This window comes from Dipteris shenzhenensis, chromosome 33 (genome assembly GCF_047967505.1).
Source record: "Dipteris shenzhenensis isolate YYH24624 ecotype China chromosome 33, Dip_SZ_1.0, whole genome shotgun sequence".
Lineage (NCBI taxonomy): Eukaryota > Viridiplantae > Streptophyta > Polypodiopsida > Gleicheniales > Dipteridaceae > Dipteris > Dipteris shenzhenensis.
The window spans coordinates 24,692,953-24,716,761 of NC_141628.1; the positions used below are offsets into that span (position 1 = coordinate 24,692,953).

The following is a 23,809-nucleotide window of genomic DNA, read 5'->3' on the forward strand; positions in this document are numbered from 1 at the left end:
CTGGCAGATGCTTCAGATTTCCCAGAGGAGTAGTTTGTGCCCTCTACTTTTGGTGAGCCAGTGATTGGGTTTCCTATTGACAGGGCATCAGGTGGCAGGGTTCTTTCCCCTGTTGATTTTCCACCACTTGGTTCCATTCCTCGCTCCTCGAGCATAAGGTCTTCCCCTCTTGAGGGATTTGTTTCCGCCACTAGGTCGAGTAAGGTGTTCCACTCTACATCCTCCCGTCGATGAGGATTGTTAGCTGGAACATACAGGGCCTAGGTGGCATCCCACATCGCCGCCGCAGACAGCTGGATCCGGGATCAGCTTCATCCAGGTGTTACTGCATCCACGTGTTACTGGGGGTTCCATTGATATCTTATTTATTTAGGAGCACAAACTGGAATCTGGAGTTTGTGCCAAGTTAGGCAAGTTGCTTTCTAGCCATACATTTTGGTCGCCTACCTTGGGCACTAGAGGGGGCACTTCTATTTCAATTTCGCAGTTGGTTCTCTCCTTAGTTGTTGGACATGGAGTCATTATTCCCTCTAGGGCTCAGTGCATTATTCTCTTGATTGGAGGGCATAAGGTTGGTTTCCTTAACCTGTATGCCTCCAACATTAGAAGGGAACGTGTCATTATGTGGAAGGATTTGCTCTCCTGGGTCCCCATTGCGGATTCATGGGTGATTGGAGGTGACTTTAACATGGTTGAGTTATCGTCAGACAAAAAAGGGGGTAGAGAAGGACTTCACTCTTTGGAGAGAGCAACTTGGGATGCCTTTCTTTTTCACTAATGTGGCAGAGATACTTGGTTGGACGCTGCCTTTCTTATTCAGCCACAGTCCCTCCTGTTCTCTTGGTTGAACAGGAGGCAGCAGATGCCTATTCATGCACGCATTGACAAATTCTATGTAGATGATTGGGCACCAGACAGAGGTGGATCGGTATGCATTGCTGCTAGGGTTTCCACTTCAGACCACTTTCCTATTGTGCTAGCTATCTCAGAACCTCACTTGAGAGGCCGGTCTGCCAACATCAGGATTCCAGATGCCTTGTCCATAGAGGAGGACCTTACAGAGGTAGCCCTACAGATATGGGTTTCTCATGTCCAGGGTGGGCAGCCATATCCATGGATCACATGTAGCTGCTGCCCTTTCTGGTATTAGTGACTTCTATCACTCACTTGCTTGTACCAAGAGATGAGATATTCTCAGACGTGAGATTGGTGTTCGCCAGCAGTTGGCAGCTTTGCAGAGGGAAGAGCAGAAACGGCCTTCATAGGCTTGGATTCAGGAGCGCCTTACTGCAGCAAGGGCTCATCAGCAGATATTGCTTGATCAGACAGCAGAGTATGCCTTTCATGCACGGGAGTCCTTCTGGATTCAAATGGATGGCAGAGTCAATAAACACTTTTTCTCTACTCTTGGCCCTAGACATAGTAGAGAGAGTGTATCCCAGCTTATTGACTCACATGGGGTTTTACAGACAGATCCAGATGATGTCATGCGCATAGCTTCAGATTTTTATGCCGCCCTTCTTACTGCAGATCCTGACATGCGGGATAGAGAGGATGCTAGATAGGTTATTTGGCAGAGCATCCCTTTGTTGGTGAAACCAGATATGCATGTTTTGCTTGATGCACCTTTCACCAACACAGAGTTCAGGACTGCACTTTCAGGCCTTCACAAGGGCAAGTGCCTAGGTTCGGATGGCCTCACCCCTTCTTTTTTCATTGCATTTTGAGATATGATTGGAGACTACATTACTTCAGCCCTGCAGGGCATTTGGGACTTTGGCGAGATGCCCACGTCACTCACAGAGGGTCTCATCCACCTTATCCCGAAAAAAGGTTGCTGAAATTTAGTGTCCCAGTGGAGGCCTATCACACTTCCGAGGACATGTTATAAGATTCTAGCCAAGGCAATCAGCCTCCAATTGCAACCCCTTCTCCCATATCTTATTCATGACACTCAAACGGGATTTGTGCATGGCAGAAGCATTTTTTATAACATTTTCTCTCTTTGGGAAGCCTCAGAGTGGGCCATGCAGAGCAGCCAGAATCTAGCCATTCTACTCTTGGATTTTGAGAAAGCTTATGACAGAGTAGATTGGGGTTTTACGTTTTGGCTTTACTGATGCTGGATCAGAGGTGTCTCCTCTTTGTATAGATCAGCCCACAACCAGGTACTTATTGGTGGGGTAAGGGGTAAGAGATTTCAGATTTCTAGATGAGTCCGTCAGGGATGCCCCCTTGCTCCTTTTCTTTTTTTGTTCGTGGCTGAAGCTATGAGTATCTATGTTAGATCTCAAGCCGACATCTTTGGGCTGAGACTTCCCATCACAAGGGAAGAAGAGCTACTTGACAGTGAGTTGGCAGATGACACAGCAGTTTACTTGAATGCCACACCACAAACGCTCACTTCTTTCAGGACAGCATTGGATTTATTTTGCTTGGCAGCGGGGGCGCAGATAAATTGGCATAAATCCAATGGCTTTTGGATCAGTGATGAGGACACTCCAGTTGGGGGGCTTGACATAGGATTCACTTGGGTTCAGAGGAGTGTGCCAGTCAGGTATTTGGGCTGCTAGGTCGGCTTGGATATTTCTTCCACGCAGCACTTTGGTCCCGTGTTGGAGAGCATCAAGAGGAAGCTCCTTTTTTGAAGCTCAGCCAAGCTGGATCTTTGCCTCTAGAGTTGTGGTGGTCAACAGGTCCTCTTGGCCACGGCCTGGTTTGTTTGTTCATGCTGGTGCTGTTCTAGGTTTTTACATCACTCAGCTCAGGAGACCGATCAGAAATTTTCTTTGGAGTGGGCTTGATGGCACAGCAGATGCATTAGCCAAGGTGGCTTGGGAGACCCTCATCCTCCCTACACAGGAAGGGGGTCTCAATATTATTGATCCAGATTTACAGTGCAGAGCTTTACTCTGCAAGATGGTGCGGGGACTTATGCCAGGGCAGGAGCCGTGGAAGGCCTTTTTTATTAGCAACATACAGACGTGCATACCTTCTTCAGGAGGAGACTGGAAGAGCAGTATTAGGTGGATTTTCACCACACCACACCTCAGATCACCTTCGTCCCCTCTCATGGTTGCCATACTGAAAGCATGGGCCAGTTTCAAGAGCACTCTTCGGAGGATTCCTCCTTCCTCTCGTGAAGAGATTGATAGGCAACCGATCATGTGGAATGATAGTATATTGGATGATCATGGCAGACCACTTGGTGCCTCACTCTACATGCAGTGGTCCAAGTGGGAGAGGGAACCCACCTCATCATTGGAGTCATGGAAAGCTTTCCGCAAGCTTCCAGAGGAGACAAATCTCAGAAGAGTACGATTGGCTGTGACAGCAGCCCAAGAAATGCCTACACCTGAATTTTGTTCAAGGGTGTGACCATTAGAAGAAGCCCCATTCCAAGTGCGAGGAGGTAGAGGTCTCCTAGCTGCAACAGTTTTTCGTGGAGTCTGCTAGACTTCCTGCAAAGTCTTCTGTTTTCCTTTTAATTGAGAAGTAGAGGGGAGTGAAGCTACTAGTAGCATTTTCATTTGTAACAGCCGGTGCTTTGCCTTTATGCTTCTGCTTTTTATGCTGTCCCAACCTATCTTTGTAGATTTTCTTAAAGGCATAGTCAGCCATCTTGTGATGTCAAAACCCTGAAGCCTGAAGGGAGCAGTAAAGGCTGTAAACTTGTTTGCACAGAGCAGTAACCAGCCAGAAGAAACAGACAGAAGAACCCTTGGCGGAACTCTCCACAAGAAAACCTGTTCTCAAAGGGGAATTTTAGAATTCCAAATCGCCGGCAATCTCATCCGCCACCACTTTGCACGACGATTCATTTGCCAAAGCTGAGTTTCCTTGTGTGAAACCAATGGTGAGGGCAAAAGAACTTTATATAAAAACGATACAATAATGTGGGACAGCCTCAGAGGATGGCATGCGACCCTAGCGAATGAAGAGTCCAATCTTGAAGCCTGTCCTCAAGTTCTAGTGGCAGTATTGGCTGAAAATGCTGAAGCATCTGAGTAACAGTGTGCCATATAGAATGATAACACATGCCAAGACCATATTTTGCAGCAGCCAAGGAAAAAGAAAGGAGGGTTCCATCATCATGAATAATATCTGCAACTGACTGGATCCCTTTAAAACTAAGAAAGTAGGAACGTCTAGGCTCCTGTAAGGCCAAAGGAGCAGCAAAAATCCTTGACCAATATATGCTCTCAGCTCTCAAAGAATTTCCCTGCAACGAGTCCCAACCATGCCATTCCAAATGTGAGACCATTACCATGTTTGAGACGGGAGGACAGCCTTTGATCTTGCCATCAATACAACCCAAAAGAAAATCCCACTGAGTGAGCTGCCAGTATCCAAAGGCAAATACAACAAATAGAACTGAATATATGCCATCAAAATGGATTGAATAATTCATACTCTGACATGCAATGGCCAAGTTGCTAACTTCCAGCATTCCAGCTTTTTCTTCACTTTTGCAAGTATCCGACCAGATTGTTGGCGACGAGTAATCGTCCAACCCAAAGGGTAACCGAGATGACAAACCAGCTGAGTGGGTTGGACAATTTCCCCCGACCATAAAAGTGAATGCCAGTCTTTGGAATGCAAAGGCAATAACTTAGATTTCTGAAAATTGACAGGAAGACCAACAGCTAGACCATATAAAGAAAGAGCATGCATCAGAGAGGAGAGATCCCGCTCAGTATTCCGAGGAGTAAAAAGGAATCGTGTCTTTCTCACAAAAGAGGACACTTATCTTTGAGTTGATCTTTGATTATCCATATGCCTTTACTAAGGTCTTTGTCTCTCCATTTGATCAAGCATATGCTGTAGCTTTTCCTCTAGGGTCTTCACAGTCTAATCATCGTGTATGTACTCAAGATGACTAGTCTTCATCTTCAAGCCCGTTTTGTGTAGATAATGAGGACTGGTTGTTCCCATCTTCATCCTGTCCTTCTTTAAGGTTCTCATGCTCTTTGTTCATACCATGATAATTATAAGTCTACGACATAGAAGGCAGGACTGGTTTTAATTTCTAGAGAATAGCTCTACCAAATGCTTACTCAAGTAAACCCATACAAGACCTCCTTCGTCAAATCATTTATCTCTTCTTCTTTTCACTTCTTTCTTTTAAGATTACTTCATTCAATATGAATGAAAACCACAAGAGCAAGCTCTAATGCGGGAGAACATCATGCCATGCATGAGAAAAAAAACCAGCTCAATAAAAATCCAAGGTGGAGGCTGAAAATGCCACCTCAACCCTGAAGGAGACTTGGAAAAGAAAGAGATCCTCTCCAAACTCTGAAAAAAGTCTCTCTCTGGGCTATAGCTATATCTCTTCTTCTTTTATCTGCACAGTTCTTATATTTCATATTTTGAACTTCTAGTGTCCTTTGTACCTCCTTGAAGATGCCATGCATGCTTTACAAGAATTAAGCTGCTGCACTTTGTTTTCCTCCACTAATTCCACGATCTCTTACCTCTAAAGAGTATCTTGGTCTATTCCATAAACTACATAGAGAAGAGTAGTATCGTTTTGGCTGCTGTTGTAGGCAGATTCAGCTTGTGTCAAATCTCACATATTTCCCAAACTTCTATTCACCACTTCATTTTGTCCATCAGTTTGAGGATGATAGCTGGTGCTAAAGAGTAACAGTGTCCCAGTTTTCTTTCATGGAGTAACTCTATCTAAGGTAATGCTCAATGGAAAAACATGGTTTTTCATCACTTCTCTATACTTTGGAGTCTCCTTACATACAATGAAAAGTATCGTCTTACTGAATCTTACCACAACTACCATAAGGCTACATTTTCTCTCATAGTTTTTATCAATCCCAACAAAGACCATGCTCAGAAGCTCCCATGGTCTTTCTGGAATGGGCAAAGGCTGGTATAAACCTGCATTTGACTTCTTTCCCTTGCCTTCTTGCTTTGAACACACCTTATATTTGCTGAAATGAGTAGTCATACCTGGTCAATAGTACTTGTTTTGAATATGTTGTAATGTTTTATCCCTTTTAAAACGTCTTGCCATACCCCTTGAGTGATGAGCAAAAATGATCCACTCTCTTAAGGATCCTCTTGGAACGCACAATTGCTTTCCTTTGAAAAGAAAACCATCTCGAATGAAGTAGCTCAGATCCTGGCTGCTTAATCCATCTACATACTACTCCTTCATTTCTTGAAAATGAAGGACTTTATTCTCCATGGTAACCATCATTTCTCTTGTTCTACTTAATGCATCGCCAATACTAAGGTTATGTTGGGCCACAGATGTATATTCTTGCAGGAAACTTGCTCAATTTGCATGTCTAGACTGTAATTTCTTGACTTTGCAAGTACTTCAATGCTTGATGATCCGCATGTGCACACTCTTTCGGCAACAAGCAATGTGTCCAATATCTCAAAACTTGTACAAGAGCATATAATTCATGATCAAAAGTGCAACATCTTTGCTTCGGATCATTCAACTTCTCACTACGTATGCCACGGGTCTTCTTTCTTGCATAAGCACTCTTCAATGGCAATACCCAATGCATCATCACATTCAACCTCAAAAGTATTTGGAAAATCTGGAAAAATCAAGATAGGTGACATTGATATCTTCTCTTTCATCATTCGAAAAGACATTTGTGAACTCCATCAAAAGCCATGACCATTCTTCATTATGTTTGTAAGACGTCTGTAAGCTTTGAAAGTCCCTCATAAACTTTCATTAACATTGATGCATGCATACGTGTGTGTGCGCGTGCGCACAAGGAGCTCATTTGCATGGAGGGGGGGGGAGAGAGAGAGAGAGAGAGAGAGAGAGAAGAAAGAAAGAAATATTAACGTCCACATGAGATCTCACGGGTCTATGGGACAAAAAAAACACACACCAAAAACATCAACATCAGTTAGAGACTGAGAGTCTTTGGGGGAGTATATCAGCCCAGCCCCAGTTTATTTAGATGCATAACTAGCCACTAAATTTAACTTAGAAAAAAACGGCTTGAGCAACATCAGTTTAAGACTGAGAGTCTTTGGGTTTAGATCTGAAATCACGGATCAAGGCTTGTCCATCCCTATATACTGCCCATTTTCCATCTTTGCGTGCATCCTTCACTTTAGTATATTCAACATTTCTTTGTTTGAGCTGATTCGGGGTAAGCTCCTCAGATATCCATACCCATGTGCCTTTCAATTTGTTTGTCTGTTGGAGAATCTCGACTCTACCTGCCCTCTCTGTGAACTCAACTTGTACTTGTGTTCCCTTCTGAGAGATCCAACTCATGTCAGTTTCATCCCATTCTATCTGTGGTATCTCCTTCTTGAGACTTGTGATCTTCTCTTCTACTGTGTATCCCTCCGTAAAATCATCTGCATGACAGCCCATACAATCCTCTCGCAGCCCCCCTATGCGCAATCTCTTCCTGTTTTTTGCCATGGCTTCCTGCTCTTTTACCTCCGTATACAGATCTGCTTTGTTGATTTAATGTTGGCTAGAATAGCTATCTCTTTCTTGGATGAGCTTACCTGAGTGGTGATCATCTCTTCAACCGTGGAGACAAGTGTTGGCACTACTGGAGATGTGTTGTATTTTTCATGGAACCTTAGCATTTATAACTGACCAGAATGGGCATGGATCCTGTTCGCAAAATGTCCACAATGGAGAAAATACACAATGGCCACCAATTCGTGGATACAAAGATAAAAGAACAAGCCACTATGGAACTCCCGAAGATGAAGACTTTTGCCTCTACACCAATTAGAAAGCCCTCCTACTCTGATGTTGCAGCCTCCATATTAGAAAGCCCTCCTACTCTGACATTTGTGAACTCCATCAAAAGCCATGACCATTCTTCATTATGTTTGTAAGACGTCTGTAAGCTTTGAAAGTCCCTCATAAAATTTCATTAACATTGACGCATGCATACGTGTGTGTGCGCGTGCGCACAAGGAGCTCATTTGCATGGAGGGGGGGGGGGAGAGAGAGAGAAGAAAGAAAGAAATATTAACGTGCACATGAGACCTCACGGGTCTATGGGACTACTAATGTCCACGAGAGACCAACAGGTCTATGGGACAGCAAAAAAACATCTAGTACGTTTGCTTAAGGAGGGCACATGGCAGCTCCCAGTGAGTGCAAAAAATGCAGCTCCAATTATTTGGAGTACCTACATAATAGTCTAGAAAAAACAAAATCAGCCATACATCAATTTAAGACTGAGGATCTTTTGGTTTGGCTTTAAAATCTTTGATGATTGCTATGCCTTCACGATATACTGCCCATTTTCCTTCCTTCCTAGCAGCCTTGACCTTGGCTAAATCTGTTGCTTTATTCTTTAATGGAGCTCGTGTTGAGTTCCTCAGCTATCCATACCTTAGTCCCTTTCATATATATGTCTATATATATATATATCTGTATGTCTATATATGTATGTTATATGTATATGTATACATATCTATACAGATATGTATATAGATATATATATCTGTATGTATATATATGTATGTTATATGTATATGTATACATATCTATATATGTATATATATGCATGTTATATGTATATGTATACATACATATATATATATATATATATATATATAGAGAGAGAGAGAGAGAGAGAGAGAGAGACATGCTGGGCGCAATGCGCACACACATGCATCTAGAGCCATTCTTTGGAATAATATTACTCATGACGAGGTTGTGATTCATTGCAAGGGGTGCGCAGGGGGGGGGGGGGGGGGAAGGCAGCATATTCAAAGGATACGGTTTCTTGGTAATCCAGCATGTCGAGAGAAAGAGGCTTTATAGAAAATTGTCCTTCGATTGATCAATCTTTTCCCCATTTTATAGCCAGAGACACCAGCTGCAGGCTGCAAAGAGGCCTTGTTTTCTTTTAAGATTTTCGGCACTCTTTCATAAGAGGGTAGTCTAGTCTTAGCTGTACTGCATGACACTAACTTCCTTGGCATCTTTAAAGTTTTATGCTTTCCTTCCTATTATCGCAACAAAAAAAAAACATTCAAGAGTTATCGCTGTGAAGCAAAAGAGTATCCAACCTATGCAAAAAGAGTAATCACTTCACCAAATCTTTGCAAAGCTCAATAGCTAGAATAAAAGATTTCAACAAAAAGCACACACTGGAATATTAACGTTGAAATGATAGAGACAATTTGCTGAGGAACAAGGTTTTCAATATGGCTAAACAAAATAATTCAAGCAACCCTAAAATATGGATGCCCTAACTTCCGTTTATAGACACAAAAAATCCAAAAGCAAATGTCCACCACTCAATACACAACATCAAAATGGACAAATGATAAGCATGAGCAAGCATGTCAGCATGATGAAGGATTATGATACACATGGGAAACCCACAAGAAACTGTTTAAGTTTTGGCCTGATTTATCCCAAAAATTGATCCACAATTGGATATTTAATTGAAATTTAGTATTTTGGATAGACAAGTGTTAAATTTTCTTTGATGGGACAGTTTGTCACACATCATAGCACAAGGCATTTTTGGAAGACCCTACAGAAAGATATATAACCCTCCTTGGCAAGGTAGTTTGTGATCCCTCTCCAAAGGCTCATAAGGATTACAGGTACCAGACTAGTAATGTCATTACAGATTATTTTTTGTCACCTTTCTTGAGCAACCTTCCTTGAATTCAATTGTGGATTACAGAGGGGCTAGATGAGAACCTTTTACAACAAAGTTGACTGTAAATTTTATATTTGTAAAGCGAGCATAGCTAACATCCTCCATCACAAAGCATAATCCATAGGTCAGGACCCACAGGTGCTCCCTAAGCAGATGCAACATTATAGTATTGTAAGGGGGTCGAGGTGCAACATATACGGGACACTTTTCCAAGTCTTTTGTTGCTCCATAAGGTACAAGAGCACTTTGTACTGTTTTCAGTAAAAATTTCCATGTTTGGGTCAAAACGCCTGTACTAGTGGACTATCACACCTTGAGCTGTGTGAAGCTCAAACTATGCACAAAAAGTAGGCACAGTCTGTGGATCTTGTAGGCTTGCTCCAGTGTGGACCTCAATCTATGTATGCATGCCAACATCAAGAATTTGTGGTAGAAAACATTTTGGTGGCAGTTTGTAACCGGCCTTCGGAACCCCAAAGGGCGGTAAACCGCAACTAACTCTAATTACACCGTCAAATACAGCCACTTAGCATCACTTTAAACACACCACAGCAGATAGCATAAAAGAAAGTACAGGTGAGGCTAGAATGCCCCTGCTAAATGATCATACAGCGACACCGATTGGCACCAAACACTTGGCGCCCCTTGCGGTATTTCTTTATTCTTCTTTAGTGAAAAAGTAATAGCAAAATTACAACCAGGGCGCACCCTGAACTGTTCCTAGTGGCTATCACTGTTCACCAGCCCACACTAGGCACACACTACATCAAATTGGCAAACTATGCATCCCAACTGCTAGAGCAAGGCATAGGCATCCCCTGACCTCAACAACCAGTGTCAACCTGGGTACACCTTCTGTAACTGAGTGATTGCAACAAACCCAAGGAATCCCATAGAGAATCTCAAATAGAGCACTAGAATTAAATCCAACAGAGACAAGGAAAGCGAAACTGGACTGGAATTCCGGGATTGTGCGCCCACAGCACGGGCTGCAATCAAAAACACCTACTCTGCACTAGAAAAGGTTCCTGTGGTATCTAGAACCCCGCCAAAGACCTCAAAACAGAGATTTGTAGCAAGAAACCCTAATTTGCAGCAAGAAAACCTTGCCTCGGGCTGCGTGCAAGTACAAAGCACCAGCAACAAGGTCCGTATAGGCTGTACTGCCTGTCCGTACAATCCATACATAGGTACCTGCAGCCTGGAAAGATTCTGTACAGTCTGTATGGACTGCTTGTACAGCCTGTAAATACTGCCGTACAGCAGCAGATCAGCACCAGGATGGGCTCCAGCAAATCGCAGTAGATGCTCCCTGGCTTGAATTGCGTGCAACAGGGCTGCAGGGCAAGGAGACAGTAAGAAACAGCGACCAGATAGCAACCAGCAGCCTACAGAAGGTCTGGCACAGCAAACACGAGAAGAAGGAGACGGCGAATTCCAGAACAGGCTCCAGAGTTGGACACCAGCTGCCCTAATAGGAGGAGGATGCTAAAATTGGAGCTGGCTGGCTGCATGCCTGACACGTGGCACATTAATGCCCCTAACCCCCTGTACCAAGGAAACACTGGTTTCCTAGGGCCAACTTTTAAAGGTTCTAACCCCACTAACCAATGACAAACATTGGTACTGTCTAGGGGCAACCTTTTGATCCTTTTCAACCCCTCTTCCAATGTGACACTTCGGAATCTAACTAGGGGCAAACTTCCTAGCTCCATCCTACCCCTCTGCGAGGTCAAAGTGATGCCATGCCTTGACTCTAACAGTTAGGTCTAGCTAGTGTGTCAGTTAGATGTTTACACTAGGGGCTTTCAGATACTCACCGCTCCTCTAGGCCAGTCCCCCATGGCCAAACTGGTTACCAACTTAGTCACAGGTTATTTGCTTACAAAATTCATGTCCCCATGACACAATTCCTCTCCTCCATGTGGTCCAGGTGCTCTTCCTTTGTGATAAGCTTGAATGAATAGATGAAGGATGCAAGTGAAAGAAAAAGATTGTCCTTGAGATGAAATTGAAAGCTAAGAAAGAGCACACAAAGAGTGGAGAATGCAAGCTGAATTGTGTTTCTACAGTGAATATGCACTTTCATACTGTCTCAACTGAAGAAAGAACATTTGCCATGCTGGAGTAAAGTTAAAATTTGCTAGATATTGGCAAATAAACAGCAAATCTGACACTTCCAAAGGTGCAACTATTTTATTTACACCTCAAACGATGTGAATTTCCTGCAAATGACCCAACTTAGGGGTCACACATATCAATGTGCACAAGCTGCAATATTTTGTGGCTCTTATTTGACAAAGGCATATGACGCCAATTCCCAAACCAAGCTGTTAGGTTTTACACATACGATGTAACCATGTTAATCTGCATAAATCCAGAGCCTATAAGAGATATGCTCACATCTACCATGCCATAGTGCACTCATAGAAGAGAAAAAACAACCATGTATTGCTATTGGCTCAATATCAATCTTCTAAAGCCCCGGATCATATGAACCACAGGCTGCCACTTTATCGCCCTTTTGGGGATCTTTAATTATGCAAAAACCATCTTGAAATTCAACCATCATGTGCTGTCCACATGAAGTGGTAGGAATGTAAGTCATATCTTTTCTTGATACAAACCAAATATCACGTATGTACTGAGTTTTGCCAGTCAGGTAGCATACAAATGGGAAGATCTCCCATACAATCGATGTCATATCTAGCTTGTCTCCCATGGACAGATTTGATGTAACTTATCTCTTATGTGGTCATGCCATATCCGACTTCTCAACATCCTCTCTTTTTCTTTTCACATGGTATCCTTTTGAGACACTTTGCCATGTTGTGGCCAATTTGATGGTAATAATCACATTCCGTCTTCTTAACTTTAAGTTATCCCCATTCTTATTATTGTGGGTTTTCCTTGGTGCATGAAACCCACCCAAGCAGCTTTTACACAGTCTTTAGAGAAAAAACCAAATACATTCTGTAGTACTAGGTGCATGGCATGCTAACTTGCTAGGTTATGGGTTTCTCTATTGCACATTTGTCACGATATCATCTCTCTCTGAGAGTTTGGCTCTATGGGCGTTCAGGATATATATTGCATGGCACCAACTATTTCCTTGGTTTTATATATGCTCAAGGACAACACTTGTGTGACACTGTGTCCATTGATCACTTCAGACCCACTGATGCATGGCAACTAACAAGGTCCTTGCCACAATCAATTCTTCCTAGCACCAAATGTATCTCACCAATTGAATGCTCAGCCTTCGTTCCATATCCCAATATGAGTGAAGAGATGTATTATTAAAAATGTGCAAGGTGCTAAAGGATGCTCACCAAAGGTATCTCACCAATTGAATGCTCAATATGAGTGAAGATATGTATTATTAAAAAGGTGCAAGGTGCTTCTCATGAAAGAAAAATCAGAAGAGCTTCCCTACTTTTCGGACTTCAAGGAACTGTCATGACGCAGAGTTGATGCAAACTCAAGTCGCTACATAATGACAGAGGAGAAAAGTATACATCCCATGCCTTCAAAAATCCTTGTAAAGTCAATGGCATTCATCATGAACAATAAGTGCCATACTACACTGGCCATAATCGAGTTACACTGGTATAAACTCTTGTGAAGCTAATTAGGTGCATGCTAGAGCAAAAGGCTGCCTACCACATTTTGGGTCTAGCTGTAGTTATAGCAGTTTAGATTATCAAAAACGCATTTGTGAATCAGACCCCAATTGAGGCATTTGTGAATCAGACCCCAATTGAGGCATGATCTCATTAAAGCCAAATGTTCGTGATATTATGGGCCTGGGGTAGGTGATGTATCAAAAGATGTGAAATAAGCTAATGGATGAAGAAGCCAAACACAATTTTTTGGGGATATATAACAGTAAAAGCAAGGGAGACTTTTGAACCCCTTAGCTAGAGAGATTATGACAAGGGGAGTCATCATCTTTCACCATAGAGGGAACACGCAGCACACCAGATCTGGAGCCTCCACCTGCTCCACTATATGCTCTATTGTGGCCACAGATCGGACAGCAATTATGTTGTAATAAAGGGGGGAAAGGGGCAATTTAGAGGACCTTTAGAGGCCTCTTAGGTGGGAAATGTGGAGGGACTATATACGTCCCCCATCCAGCTCTATTTGTACACTTTTGGATGTGACTTGTAATCCTATCTACTCCCACCTCCTTCCTCCTACCTGCTGCCTACACTCTCTCTCCCAACCTCTCTCTCTCTCTCTCTTTTCCCCTCACTCCCTTTCTCTCTCTTCCTCTCCCTCTACCCCTTCTTCCTCCTATCTCTCTCTCTCTCCTCTTTCCTCTCCCCTCTCCTCTCCCCCCCTTTCCTGCCATCTCTAGCTTTCACCAAATCAGCCCCTGCCTCCTTCATTGCACTGGTATCAAAGCTCCAACCCTGACACCTTTGCTTTTCCCATTTCACCTATTGCAATGGCACTGCAGAGCGCTGAACCTGATGATAGTTTGCTAAAGAGAGAACTATGGAAGACAACACTGGTCTTTTGTTGTCCGTCAATGATAATTGTCGATTGTAGCACCTAAGCTAGGAGAAGAAGATCTTGGTTACTAGAAGTTAGCGACAAGCAACAAGCCAACATCAGAGGCCCTGTGTGTCAACAATTTAAACGCAACCACCTATCGACGTTTGCACAGACGGACCAAGCAACACCTAAAAGACCACTGCCGTATCTAGCTCTTGTTTGCTTCAAGCGATATCAAATGGGAGTACAAGCGCATCAGCTCCACCCAAATCTGGCATAGACCAAATAATCCATCACATGTGGCGTAGAGAATGAATCGTCGATGGGAATGTCGCCTGCCACCTATTGTCTGAACTTAGAAGCCCACAAATCTGCACCCGCCCTTGCGGCCACCTATCCACCATTGTGCTGAATTGGCTACCGTCCATCGCCCTCCGTTGACGCTGCTCAGCCCTCCGTCGCTGACAATGCCATCCATCCTTGCCGTGACGCTACCACCCGCGCCTATGCGATGCCGTCGGCCGCTGCCCTCTTTTTTTTCTTTTTCCTACAAACCTTAGCCTACAAGGTTTGCTTCCTAGGTTAGACTAACAAGGGGTTAGTTTGGTTGGTTAGGCTAGTAGTTAGGGTGTGGTTTGGTTTGGCTAACTTGGATCAAGTTAGTAGTTGGCGTTAGGTTAGATCAACTTACTAGGGTGAGATTAAGTCATTGTTAGGTTAGGTTAGACTAACTGCCTGTTCTTACTATCCTAGAGGTCTTTAGGTCAATGGACTAACTGTCCTAGGTGACCTAGGGACATCCCCAAACTTTTTTTTTTTTTTTTGAAAGGAGGGGGGGGAGGGGATTCCAACCTCTTTTAGGGGCCTTTCACAGCCCCGTTTGGAGTCATTTCGACTCCATTTCGAAGCCTCTTGATCGATTGTCCTCTCGAGCTTCACCATCGGATTTTTTTAAAAAAAGTTATTCTACACACTATAACAAGTACTCATTACAGCAAGGTTTTGTTGTCTACTTCTTTGAGTCCATTTCATTGCCTGCATTTGAGCTTTTCTCTCTCCCGGACAGCCACCATGCCACCCAAGCGTGCCCCTCGAGATGCATTGCATGATAGTGATGAGGCTGCTTAGCATGAACAATTGCCTTCCACAGTGGGTGCATCCACTGGTGGTACAGAGATCCCTACAACTCAGCCTCTCTATCCTGCATCTAGAGAAGCGCTGGCAGTGCAGACAGTTTTTGAATACCCCTGCTTCTATGCTCCAAGGTGCTTTCCGCCAGATGGGACTTGAGTTCAGCCAACAGCTTACCACGGCCATGGCTATGCAGGATACAGTTCTTGCCCAGTTGCCCAGATGGGACAGCAACTCGAGCAGTAGATTGGCCAGGCTATGCAGGAAAAGGGCAAGGGGTCCACTCAGACAGTCAGGATGTTGTGTCTGCTCCATGTAGGGGTTTTATGGCAGATGCATGCCATGCCTATGACCACAGTCTTCTGGACCGTTGCATGTACCCAAGCATGGGAATTATCTGGACTTAGATGATGCATTTTCCGTGCTGCAGAACACCTTCTGGCAAGATGTTAGGCCATCTTTTGGCTCACAGCTTTCTGCATCTATGTAGGTTGAGCCATCTCTTTTGGGACGACCCGTTGGTATGCATCCGGTTAGTGCTCCTTTCACCACACCAGCGAGTATACCTGGAGCTGGCTTTGGTTTATATGGCAGCCCACATCCCTAGAGAGAGGTCAGTCCTCTTTGCAGCCCTTAGGTATGCAATAATTTTGGGAGAGATGCATTTGGCAGAGAGACCCAGCAAGGGATTCTGACACGCTCACTAACGTATAAGCCGTTCCAAGTAGTCAAATCTACGATCAATCACCGTGCAAGCACACGTTTCTTTCCTCTAGCCAAATCTCGGTGTTAGCAAGCTCTCACAAAATCTGAATTGCACGTGAAAAGCTTCTACTTGCAAATCGACCAAGCCCCAATTCCCTGGATGGATCTAGTATGCCACATGTCCTCATTCTAGGGTACCTCTTAAATGCACCATATACCCCTCTCTTGGGATATCCATTACTTCACTTGCCCCTAGGCACATTACACATTCAATGCATTTAAGACCCATAGCCTTAGACCCATCTAGTCCAAGTCCTATCACCCTCATCAAGGACCTTGACATTAACCCCTTTGACCATTTACATGAAGCCCAATAAATATAATACAAACATTGATCTTTTAAAGGAAAATGTCAACTAACCCTTCCAAGGTCATGTTACCTCAACTTGAGCGTAACATTCCTTCCCTCTTCAGGCATTAGCGTCCTCAATGATAAAGTCTGAAAACACTCTTCGTAACTGGTATATGGATTCCCAGGTAGCTTCTGATAGAGGTAAACCATGCCATGCAACCAACACCGTGGGTATCTTCGATTGCGTACTTGCATTGTTCCTCGGTCCAGGATTCTTGTTGGTTTGCGTCCTGCATTATCCTCTATCTCCTGAAATAAAACAACATCCTCGATTAGCTGAGGCATCAACTGTAGCTGATCTCTGGCTTGCCGCACAAGGGAATCTCTGTGTCTCTGCATCTCAATCAGGTAGAGTCCAATGCAAACCTGGTCAGGGAAGTCGAGTGAGTGGTTCGAAGCCGAGCCTCTCTTGAAAGAGACAGTGGTATCGCCCTCGGATCTCATAGTAGGCTGGACAAACACACAGAAAATGCTCCTATGTCTCGACCCCTCCCATTGTGCATAGTCTGCAGACTCGTTGCTCTATAGGTATGCCGCCGCTCTCCCAACCTCAATCCACAGCAACTGGTGGGACAAGACTCGTATCTGCTCGATAGCAATCCGCAAGGCATGTGAGACTCTCCTATCCTCGAGGTACTGGGGCCTGATGATGAGACCATGCTCTGATATCCTCAGAAAGTGGTCATGATAGAACTGGGTCTTGGTGGGGAACTCCTGATCCCCCCCCCCCAAGCCCGAGATGTATGAAGCTAGAGAAGGTCTAACCGCATGATACCATTAAACTCATCAAGTGAAAGGAGTTCCGGTGCTGCATCCATGCTGTACTGAAAGGGGGGGAGCCTATCCATCTGGATACCGTGGCTATCAAACCATGTGGACACCGAAGAGTTGAACCATTGGAGCCGCCGTCGTGCACCCCCTGGTTGCCCCGTTGCCTCGCCTCGCCCGCCCCTTCCGTCCTCTCTACAAACCCTCGCCCTCCTTGCCGCTCTCCGCTCGCTGCGCCCCCACCCTCCGCTCACTCCACCCCCGTCTGCTCCGCCTCCCTTCGCCTCCACCTCCACCCCCCACTTCCCCTGCCTCTTCCGCCTTCCTCCCCCTCTCCCCCATCGGCTCCCCTCCCCCGCCTCCTCTCCACTCTCTTGCCCTCTCCTTCCCTTCTTCTCTCCTTCTTTCTTCCTCCGTGATTGCCCCCGTGGCCATGGCCGAGTGCGCCCCCCCCAACTGCAGAGCAGACAGAGTCAACAGGCCCGAGTCCAAGCCCGAGTCCAGCACCCTCTCAAGCAGGAGCAGCAGGAGTCTCAGACCCCCTGGGTTACCCCCTCCGAATGGGACTGGACCCAGGTTAAAAAGAAAAAGAAACCAAGCAAACAGGCCCGCAAGCGCCGCAGACAGAGGGCCAAACGCAGAGAGGAGCAGCGGGAGCCACCTCCACCAATGGAAGGGGCCACCGTCCAACGAGCCTATCCCTCCCCCTCCAGATCCCTCCCTCTTCCTTTCCACTCCCCCTCCCCCTCCAGGGTTCCCTCCACCCCAGCCCCTCCGGCTATGATCACTCTCACCACCTGCCCCCTCCCTCCGCCCCCTGCTCCCCTACCTCCCCCGCCGCCCCCCTCTCCACCTCTGCAACAGGTTCTTCCGCCTCAACACCCCTACCAGCAAGCAAGGGTAAGACGATGCCCCCTTCTGCTTCCTCATCGCAGCAGCCGATCCATCCGGGGAGGGATCCAGAGGGACGGGCTTGTCCTCCCTGCCAGCAGCTCCCAACCTCCAACTTGGGCGTCCCTTACCACGGGACTTATGGAGGTTAGGACCTTGGAACTATCTTGAGATTCCGAACTCGTATCCTCTACCGCTGGAGGTAACGCTCATGGTCCTACAGCCCCGAAGGGGGGTTTGATAAGTACAGTTGGCTCTCAGACACACCCCGTTTGGAGATTCTAGTTTGCCTCCACAAGATTGGAGAAGTGGTCCCCAGAGGTGTTTGATGCTATTATGGGAGATCAGATTTCACGCATGACGGACGAGTGAATGGGGCCATAGGGACTGGACCTTTGGCACGCCCATGGTGCAGAGGTGAACTTTCAGATAAGCTTCACGCGCGAGGAGCCGGTGTGGTTTAGTGGTAGGAGTTATCAGATTGCCGCTGGAGACAAAGGTGGAGCAGGGATACTACTGAACCCTCCAGAAGTGTCTAGAGCTGTTCAGGGTGGAAGTCTCCTTCATGATGAAGTGGGCACGAAGATCAGTATTGAGCCGGTATCCACCCTAGTATGTCGTCGCACAAACACGGACTATTCGCCCTCCAAACCCTCAGCAAAATCACTTAAGGCAGTCTTTCTAGAACAGACACCCACCCACAGGAGAGCCTTGTTCTCGGCACCCCCGTCCTCATGAGTTGGACCATAGTGAGTTGAAACATGCACGGGCTCCACGACCGTGCTCGTAGCCAACCGCAGTACCTAATACTCCGGTAGGAGTTGCAAAGGGCAGTGGTAGGGCGGACAGTGGACATCCTTTTGATTCAAGAGCACATGTTTTCAACATCAAACATCAGACAACGACACCACCTTCTCCCAAGGAGAGGTTCAGAGGAGTGGTCCCCTGCAGTAGGACGGAGCGGAGGGGCCTACATCTCAATTTCACTGACTTTGGTTCCAGAGGTCTATGATCAGGGCGAGCTCATCCTAGGACGGGCAGTTTGGATGGGAGTTCAGACGGGAGAGTCCAAGATTGGGATCCTGAACGTGTATGCCCCAGCGTGCAGACAGCACCGCCCGGCCTTTTGGAGGAGGCTGTCAGAGTTTCTTCCGGATGTAGACTCTTGGATTGTTGGAGGGGACTTCAACAACCTGGAATTTGGGGAAGACGAGCAGGGCGGCGCCTCCTTCTCTAAGATGCCAGTAGCAGAGCATAGCACCTGCGAGTAGTTCATTGTCATGATCAGTGGCAAAGACCCATGGAGAGAGCCAGATTTCAGCAGGACACCTAGCAGCCTCTTCTTCTCCTTTGGGCAGAGGAGACATGATGGATTGCTTGAGAGACTAGACCGTTTTGATGTTGGGGATGGGCACTGCACAGAGGCAGATCTATCGGGATTCTAGCAGGTAGCACGATGTCAGACCACTCTCCAGTAGTACTTCACCTAGATCAGCCCCATCGACATCTCCCCTAGAAGGGGGTCTGCATTCCAGAGGACCTCCTACATGACGAGGAGATCCAACAAATCATGGCAAGGATTCGGGAGCAGTCAGAGATGACACCATGCGAGGGCTAGGCTGCGTAGGTGGTCGATGCGATTCAACGAAGCAGTGAGGAGTTGCAAGCTCATGCCATTAGGCGGAGGAGGACTCTTCACGAGCGAGAGCGGGCTTTTAGGAGAGACCTCACCTCCATAGAGCGGCCACTCCTCCCGGGCCCGGTGGGTGCAGCAAGGGATAGGATGATGAAGCAGTTTTTTCAGACCACTGGGCCCCGATCGGCAGGCACACTGCTTCAACGTCTCCGTGATTCGCAAGGCATCATGCGGCATCATGCACACTGACCCGGAGGAGATCTTAGACCTGACCACAGGTTTTTACAACCAGCTCTTTCAGACGGAGAGGATGACCCCAGCTGGTCTTGTGGCCCGAGAGGTAGTTTGCGATCACGTTCCGACAGTACTCTCGCATGATTTATGTAGTAGACTAGAGGAGCCTTTCACAGATGAGGAGCTCTCGGAAGCCCTTAAGGCTCTCCTGACCCAGAAGTGTCCGGGCAAGGATGGCTTGAGTCTGGTCTTCTTACGGAACTTCTGGGAGATCATCTCCACCCTTTTCGATTAACTTGCCAGGAGATATTTGACATAGGCTCCCTCCCGCAATCCTTGAGCAGGGGGTGGATTTGTTTGATCCCGAAAGGGGGAGATAGGTCAGACATTCGCCACTGGAGACCGATCATTCTGCTTGATACTGCATACAAGATCCTCGCCAAGGTCTTGAGCTTGTGGTTACGACCCCATCTTATCGACATCATCCACGACACACAGACAGGGTTTGTCTAGGAGCGCAGCATCCTGGACAACATCTTTCACATTTTGGGAAGCAGTGGATTGATCCAGGGAGGAGTCACAGCCGCTCGCCGTCCTTCTCTTGGATTTTGAGAAGGCCTACGACAAGGTGGAGTGGTCCTTCCTCGAGGGTACCATGCGGAGATTGGGTTTCTCAGACAGATGCGTCCGAGGAGTTTCTACACTCTATGTGGGGAGCTCTAGTTAGATGCTTCTCGGAGGACACACGAGCGAGGCCTTTCCTCTCTCTCGCTCGGTCCACCAAGGCTGCCCACCCGCTCCCTTCCTCTTCTTGTTTGTGGTAGAAGCTTTGGGCTATTACTTGAGATCATAGGTGGCGGGCCTCACCGGATTGAGGCTCCCAATCAAACAGGAGGAGCTGCTTGACTCAGAGTTTGCTGATAAGACGGCCTTGTATGTTGAGGGCACCACAATGAGTTTGGAGAGAGGGGGGACGCCCCGGCTATCTACTGCGAGGCCTCGAGTGCACGGATCAACTCAACAAAATCCATAGGTTTCTTCACAAGCTTTGAGGAGACACAGGAGATTTGTGAGTGAGGGAGGGACTTTGGCTTCAAATGGATTCCGCGGGGCCAGACAGCGAGATACCTCGGATGCCAAGTTGGTATTGACATTACAGCAGAGTAACAAATCGCCATGGTCCTTGAGAGTGTTCGGCGCAAGCTTCTCTACTGAGCTCAACCAAACTCTCTCTAGCAAGTCGCGCCTTAGTGGAAAACCAGGTCCTTCTTGCCACGGCCTAGTATATCACCTCCTGCTGGTGCCTTCACAGAGAATGCATTCGGCAGCTCCGATGGTTGGTTCAGAACTTCCTTTGGGCAAGTTCGGATGGCACGAGGAACACTAGAGCCCGAGTAGCTTGGCAGACGGTAATCATGCCGCGGGCACTGGGAGGCTTGGGTATAATTGATCCAGAGATGCAGAGCAGAGCCCTCTTGAGCAAGTTGGTTGTTCGTGGCCTCACCCCACGTGCAGAGCCTTGGAAGCTCCTCTTACAACAAGGGCTTCTAAGGAACACCCCACGCACCGGGGGACAGTGGCAGCCTTCACACAGATGGATCTTCTTAGAGGCCCCCCTTACAGGAAAGGGTTCCCCCTTGATGAGGAGCCTCCACAGGGTCTCGCAGAGACTGGCAGGGGGGCTCATTCGTGCTCTACCCAGATGCAAAGAGGAGTTTGAGCATCAGCCCCTTATGTGGCACCCAAAGATCAAAGATCAGGAGTGGTAGAGGCGAGGCTTGACGCCCTAGCGCATTTGCGAGGGATAGGGCAACGAATGAGCGAGATTGACTTAGCCATTCCTGAGTCCAGGTGGGAGGGACTTCGCGCATGGAGAGACAACAATTGGGGCAGTTTTCTCGTACTGGTGTCCCCCTGAGGATGTTGATGCACCTCGGGTTCTTCCGTGTAGGACCTAGAGGCCTACTTCAGCCACTCACTGAGAGAGACCTTGAGATGGACGGGAGTCTTGATGGGATTCATTGGCAGATGATCAAAGTGGTGGGATGTTTGGGAAAGGAGTGGCACATTGACCCTCCCAGTATCTTAGAGCAGGATGCCCCCAAATGGCACCTTTGGCTGTGGGAGGGTAGACCTTTGAGGGAGGTCCAGTGGGATCCAAGAGAGTGGTACTGGCCTTCCAGGGGTGGCCTAGCCGAGCAGGTGGATGAGGTGCCCTTGTTTTCCTACACCACACGGATAGGCAGGAGGCTTCAGATGGACTCGTCGAGGTGGACCCCCTTGAGGGAGAGGCATTGGGTGACCCAGGGAGTGCCCCGAGATGTTCATTCCAAGTTTTGGACACGGTTATGGTCCAGTTTGTGGCCGAGGAAGATATCCTACTTCTTCTGGCTAGCCGCCCACGGAGGCTTGCCCATCAGACTGTGGTTGGAGCAGAGGCAAGTGGAGGGGCAGTGCCAAGTCTCCTGGAGACTATCCTGCACTGCCTGTGGATTTGTCGTAGCGCAGCGAGGATTTGTATGAGAGCCCTCAGGATCATGACACGTATGCAGAGTCTTCAGAGAGACTACACCTGGGGATGGTGGCCTGGTTAACAGAGGGAGAACACACGTTTTAGATTGATGAGATGTCCCCAGCCTACCGGATACAAGGTCAAAGCATCCAAAGGATAGCACTCCACAAGGTAGTCCCTCCTGACAGCCTAGCTCCTCCTCCTAGGGAGGACAGCATTTGGGAGATGGTAGCCAGCATCACGGCATGGAACATTTGGGTGGCTCGTTGCAGTCTCGTGATGGGTGAGCACCCGGTTCCACCCTCGGCTACCCTAGTCACCATTTGGCAAGATATCATATACACACTATGATCCACCTGGAAGCGTGGGACTCCAGGCCCCAGGGCGACTATCGAGAGGCGTGCTCGTTTTTGCAAGGCTTGGCCTGCAGGAGTTTTCTACATCTTCACCCCACGAGGGATTCGCTGGTTGTATAGTCCCCCCACTTGGATGTTAGCCCCAGTACCAGAGATCCCCTAGGCAGTGAGCTGGGTTTCTCCGGAACAGGCCGGTTCTTTCTTTCAGCCTTTTTTGGTTTTTTCCATACTCAGCACCTTCGGGGCTGCTGTCTTGTATGAAATCTTTCAAGCATTAATAGAAGGTTCCTTTCTTTAGGGGGGGAAAAAAACCATGTGGACACCCGCGCATACCATGTTGTATCAAAGCGTCTCTCTGCCAGGCTCTGGGATGACTCCAGTGCCAGTCTCGGTAATCTCCACACAAGTAGGGCCCAAACTCTGTGGAGAAACGTCATGGTCTGGAAGGGGGTGTCCACCTGGAGAGGTGTCATGGCGAACTCTACCTGCATGATCTGATGGAGGACTAAAGGCTTACTTCGAACCATCCTAGACCCCATGATCACCTGTAGCCTCTCAAATCCCTTCCATTCAATAGCTGAAAGGTCACTCCCCCAAAACGGTGTTGCATACATGGCAGTCGATCTCATGAGAGTGTCAAAAAGCCATCCCTTCGTTGGTGGATCTTGGAAATGCACCTGGAAGCACTATCTCTCTAATCGGGCCAGGGCTCCCTTCCCTCGTGTGAGTCGTGCTTTGGCAGCATGGGTCATCGTGAAGCCTGGACCCGTGAATACTGCCCCTAGGTACGTGTAGGACCACTATCTCCACTGGCTCCCCACGGTAAGTGAAACTATGTCGACGTCGATGTTGGTGAAGCACTGCTTGGGATGTGTTGAAAATCATGACCTTGGTTTTCCCAAGGTTGACTGTCAGGGTCCACTCTCTGTAGAACATCTCGAACATCTCCAAGGCCTCCAAGTGTCTCTGCAAACCCTCTGCTGAGGACGAAATGAGGACCATGTCATCCACATA

General features: G+C 47.0%; 1 protein-coding gene across 1 annotated transcript in view; it reads right to left on the bottom strand.

Moving 5' to 3' along the window:
• The window catches only part of TERT (telomerase reverse transcriptase), a 77,422-nt gene that overhangs the window by 13,632 nt on the left and 39,981 nt on the right, over window positions 1-23,809 (bottom strand). Inside the window, exon 8 of the mRNA XM_087371620.1 lies at window positions 8,751-8,979. Coding sequence (XP_087227746.1) covers window positions 8,751-8,979 — 229 coding nt within the window. The remainder of the gene's footprint in view (window positions 1-8,750; window positions 8,980-23,809) is intronic.